Source organism: Atta cephalotes, assembly GCF_000143395.1.
Source record: "Atta cephalotes unplaced genomic scaffold scaffold00089, whole genome shotgun sequence".
NCBI lineage: Eukaryota > Metazoa > Arthropoda > Insecta > Hymenoptera > Formicidae > Atta > Atta cephalotes.
Genome location: NW_012130153.1, coordinates 35,623 through 39,184, shown reverse-complemented (window position 1 = coordinate 39,184; position 3,562 = coordinate 35,623). Strand labels below are relative to the sequence as shown.

The 3,562-nt window shown below is 42.1% G+C and overlaps 1 protein-coding gene across 1 annotated transcript in view; it reads right to left on the bottom strand.

Annotated features, from left to right (window-relative positions):
- Positions 1–204: 204 nt before the first annotated feature.
- The window catches only part of LOC105624820 (proline-rich protein 2-like), a 9,276-nt gene continuing 5,918 nt past the window's right edge, over positions 205–3,562 (bottom strand). The window contains exons 2-3 of the mRNA XM_012206170.1: positions 379–1,033; positions 205–259 (exon numbers count right to left, since the gene is read on the bottom strand). Of these exons, the coding sequence (XP_012061560.1) occupies positions 205–259; positions 379–1,033 (710 nt within the window). The remainder of the gene's footprint in view (positions 260–378; positions 1,034–3,562) is intronic.

The window sequence follows — 3,562 nt, the reverse complement described above, 5'->3', positions numbered from 1 at the left end:
TGTATTTTAACGCCCGCGAAAATATCCATAACGGAGTTTATTGTAATTCACACAATAGCGATTCGTAGGAATAATAATTATATATTTGTGTGTATTATTGTTTATAGCAAATTTTAACGTTTGCTTCGATCAGAGAGCGTAATGTCGAAACATTAGATAATTCACGAACATAAATTATACATGCAAAACAGAGCGAGCAAAGCTCTATTTCAATATCTGTGAGGTTATCAGCATGTACACAGGAAAAACACGTTCTTCCCTATAAACATTATATAGCAAAAAATCCCTAGATTTAATAATCATAATTATTTTGGAGTAGAATAATTACTCGCGCTTTGTAGATTGAAAACATGCAAGAAATCAAAGTTAAAAACTTACCCTTGATCGAGCCTATCAACAGGACCACCAGGTCCCATCATCGCTGGATGTCCAGGTCCCATAGGTCCAGCCATAGGATGTCCTCCTGGTCCAAAAGGACTTCCGGGTGGTATACCGTACTGTGGTCCGCCGAACGGCTGACCATGCGAGGGGAAATGCGGATTACCGGCACCAGGTGGTACAAACGGTGGTCCCGAGGAGCCGGGACGGCCAACAAATTGCGGTGGCGCACCGGAAGGTGATCCAAACGGACTGGGCCCGGGCCCGTTGTACGGTGGACCAGAGTTATTCGGGGGTGGTGGAAAACCGGTGGAATTAGGTGGTGGTCCAGGACCGGGCGTCGAAGAACCGCTCGGCGCGGGGGAGGCGGTGTACTGTGGCGTCGCCGAACCAGGCGGTGGGCCCTGGTATGGCGGTGCCCCGGCTGGACTACCGGCGTTGCCGGGAAACGGACTCGGCCCTTGAAAGCCTGCATTACTAGGTGGACCGCCTGTACTGTTGTATGGACCCGAGCCAGGACCACCACCCTGGCCGACGGAATTGGGCGTAAAAGGCGATGCCTCCGAACCGGGCGGCGGGCCCTTCCAGGAGGCTGGTGTACCGGGATCCTCCAGCGTGGTGGTGGCTGCCAATGGCGTATTTAGGCGGCTACAGCCTGTAAATAAATGAACAATATAGTGACAATATATACCTTAACATTATGTCTCTTTTATATTAATTTTACAATGTAACTATAATAACTTGATATAAGAATTAATTTGAAGATTAAAATATAGAGAAATAGAAGATACAAAGGAATGAGAGATTGTTTCATGTATGTGATCTGACAAAGGAAACAACAAACTTTCAGAGATCATTTTCAGCAAAAAAATTCACATACAGATATACAAGTCAATTCGGCTTATCGAGACATAAAAAATTTTACATGTATATTATAAGACAAAAAATACTAGATGTTTGCACGTTTTATGTGAATATTATCTCTTAATCATATTAATTATCTCTTAATCATATTAATTCAAAATGTTCATCTTCTGTTTTGCTACTGTCTGCTGCTCATTGTACCAAAACACTATATCTGTATATTCAGCTAAATATTTTAGACAATTCTTAGGAATAACGTAGCACACTTGATTAACTGTTTTTAAACAGTCTATTAATCGACAAACATATATCTAGAAATTTGTAGTGGTAATAATAAATAGCTCATTAACCATTATGATTTCTGCTACAAATTTCTAGATACATTTTTACTATTGAAATGTGCGATTACTTTAATTATTACTTAAAAGCTAATTTTCAATGTAAAATAAATATTTAAAATAACACACTGCGTATCTAACGGAAATTGGTGCTTTCAACCCGTTGTTGGGCACTACTGACAAGAATAAATTTTTCATATTTCAATAATCGAACCGAATTGACTTACAGTGTACATGAACTTTTGCTTAGAATGCCTTGGAGAACATACTCTACAAGTATAAACGATGTGACCTGGATTTTTGATACTTAAATAATGTTTTGGTACAAATTTATGTTATGCATATTATCCAGTTTTACAATTTGTGCACCGAAACGCATGCACATTTCCTTACATGTACTAATTATTGCGATAAATGTTGATTGAGGTAACGTTTTTCGCAATAAATTATTTATAGCTTTCTAGGATGCTTATTAGTGCCAATGTTATTAAATTGCTTGTCCATTTAATTTGTGATATTATAGTTCTGTATATCGCATTTCAAGAAAATGGTTTCGTCGCATAAATTGCAGAACTGAATGTTATGTATACATTAAATTTACATCGAACATTTAAACACTAAAGATTCAACTCAAACCGTTTAGGCTTTCGATACTCAATTGTGTATTCACACATTACACATTCTTAAGACATTTTGTATATTCTAAAAGTCTCCTTGTAAAGCACCTTATACAGTATAAATAACATTTTTCAATTACAGTAAACTAATAATACATATTAACAACAGCATTAATAAATACATTGATCACATCAATGATTGATGTAAATTTAAAGGAATATACCTTTCTTATCGAAAATTAAATTGCGCTTGCAGTAGATGAATCACTGATGCCTGAAACTATCTTATTCGTATCACATTCATGACAGAAAAAGTAATGAAAAGCAGCTCATATAAACCATAGGAATGAGCTATCATACAAATGTATCTTACATAAATAGTAAAGATTGTTATGTTTATAAGAGCATCCAAGGATTCATCCTATGTAAACAATACTCCAAAGTATGAACATCATCACAAAGTTTTGCACATTCTTTTCTTAATGAATAAGGAGAGAGTGAAAAATCACCCTGCTAGAAAGTACACTTGCAGAAATAAACATATGTAAAAGAAAATCACCATTGTTTGTCCCATTGGCCTTCATTGTCCTGTGATCACCCAGCTCATTCCACCCTCACCGATCACCCACTGCGTAGAAATCCGACACGCAAATTGAACGAGACCGCACAAATTCGTTCCCGATCGTTCTTACGAATAATAATTCCAGGACGGTGACGCGGCTCAGAATGGTTGTTAGTTGGTGCCGCTTGCTTGTTTTAAGGTTATGTGCCGGCACACCTAACCTAAACCAGTACGCGACTACACGCAACCAGTAGTGAGCAGTAGACGAGTAGACGAGACACACGTCCGGCCGGTTCACGGCTCACAGCTCACGGCTCACAGCGAAGGCGAAGGAGAAGGCGAAGGCGAAGGCACACTCCAACCGGTACGCTCGCTTCAGGAATCCGCGACCGCGTCGGTCGTTGGTCGCGGCGCACCGCGCGCGCGAGCGAGCTCGTCTCGGTGAAACAGCGGCGGCAACAACAACAACAAGGGCCCGTCGTCGTCGTCGTGCGGCGGTCGCGTCGCCGGCATTTTTCCAACGATCGTCGCTCCGCTGCGCTCAGCGCTGGCCGTGCGTGTCGCCGACTCAGGACGTCTCAGGACGTCTCAAGACGCCTCGGCCCGGCCGGCATTCATACGTACTCCGACTCCGGCCGCACACCCGTTCCCAGGCGCGTGCACTGCTGCGACATGACGCTAGTAACCATTCATCCTCCGCATCGTCACATTGCAGAAAAGTTGACGACGTTCCAAACACAAGCGACCTCGCGAGTGCGCCCGCCCGCGCGCGCGCGCGCACGCACTCTCTCTCTCTCTCTCTC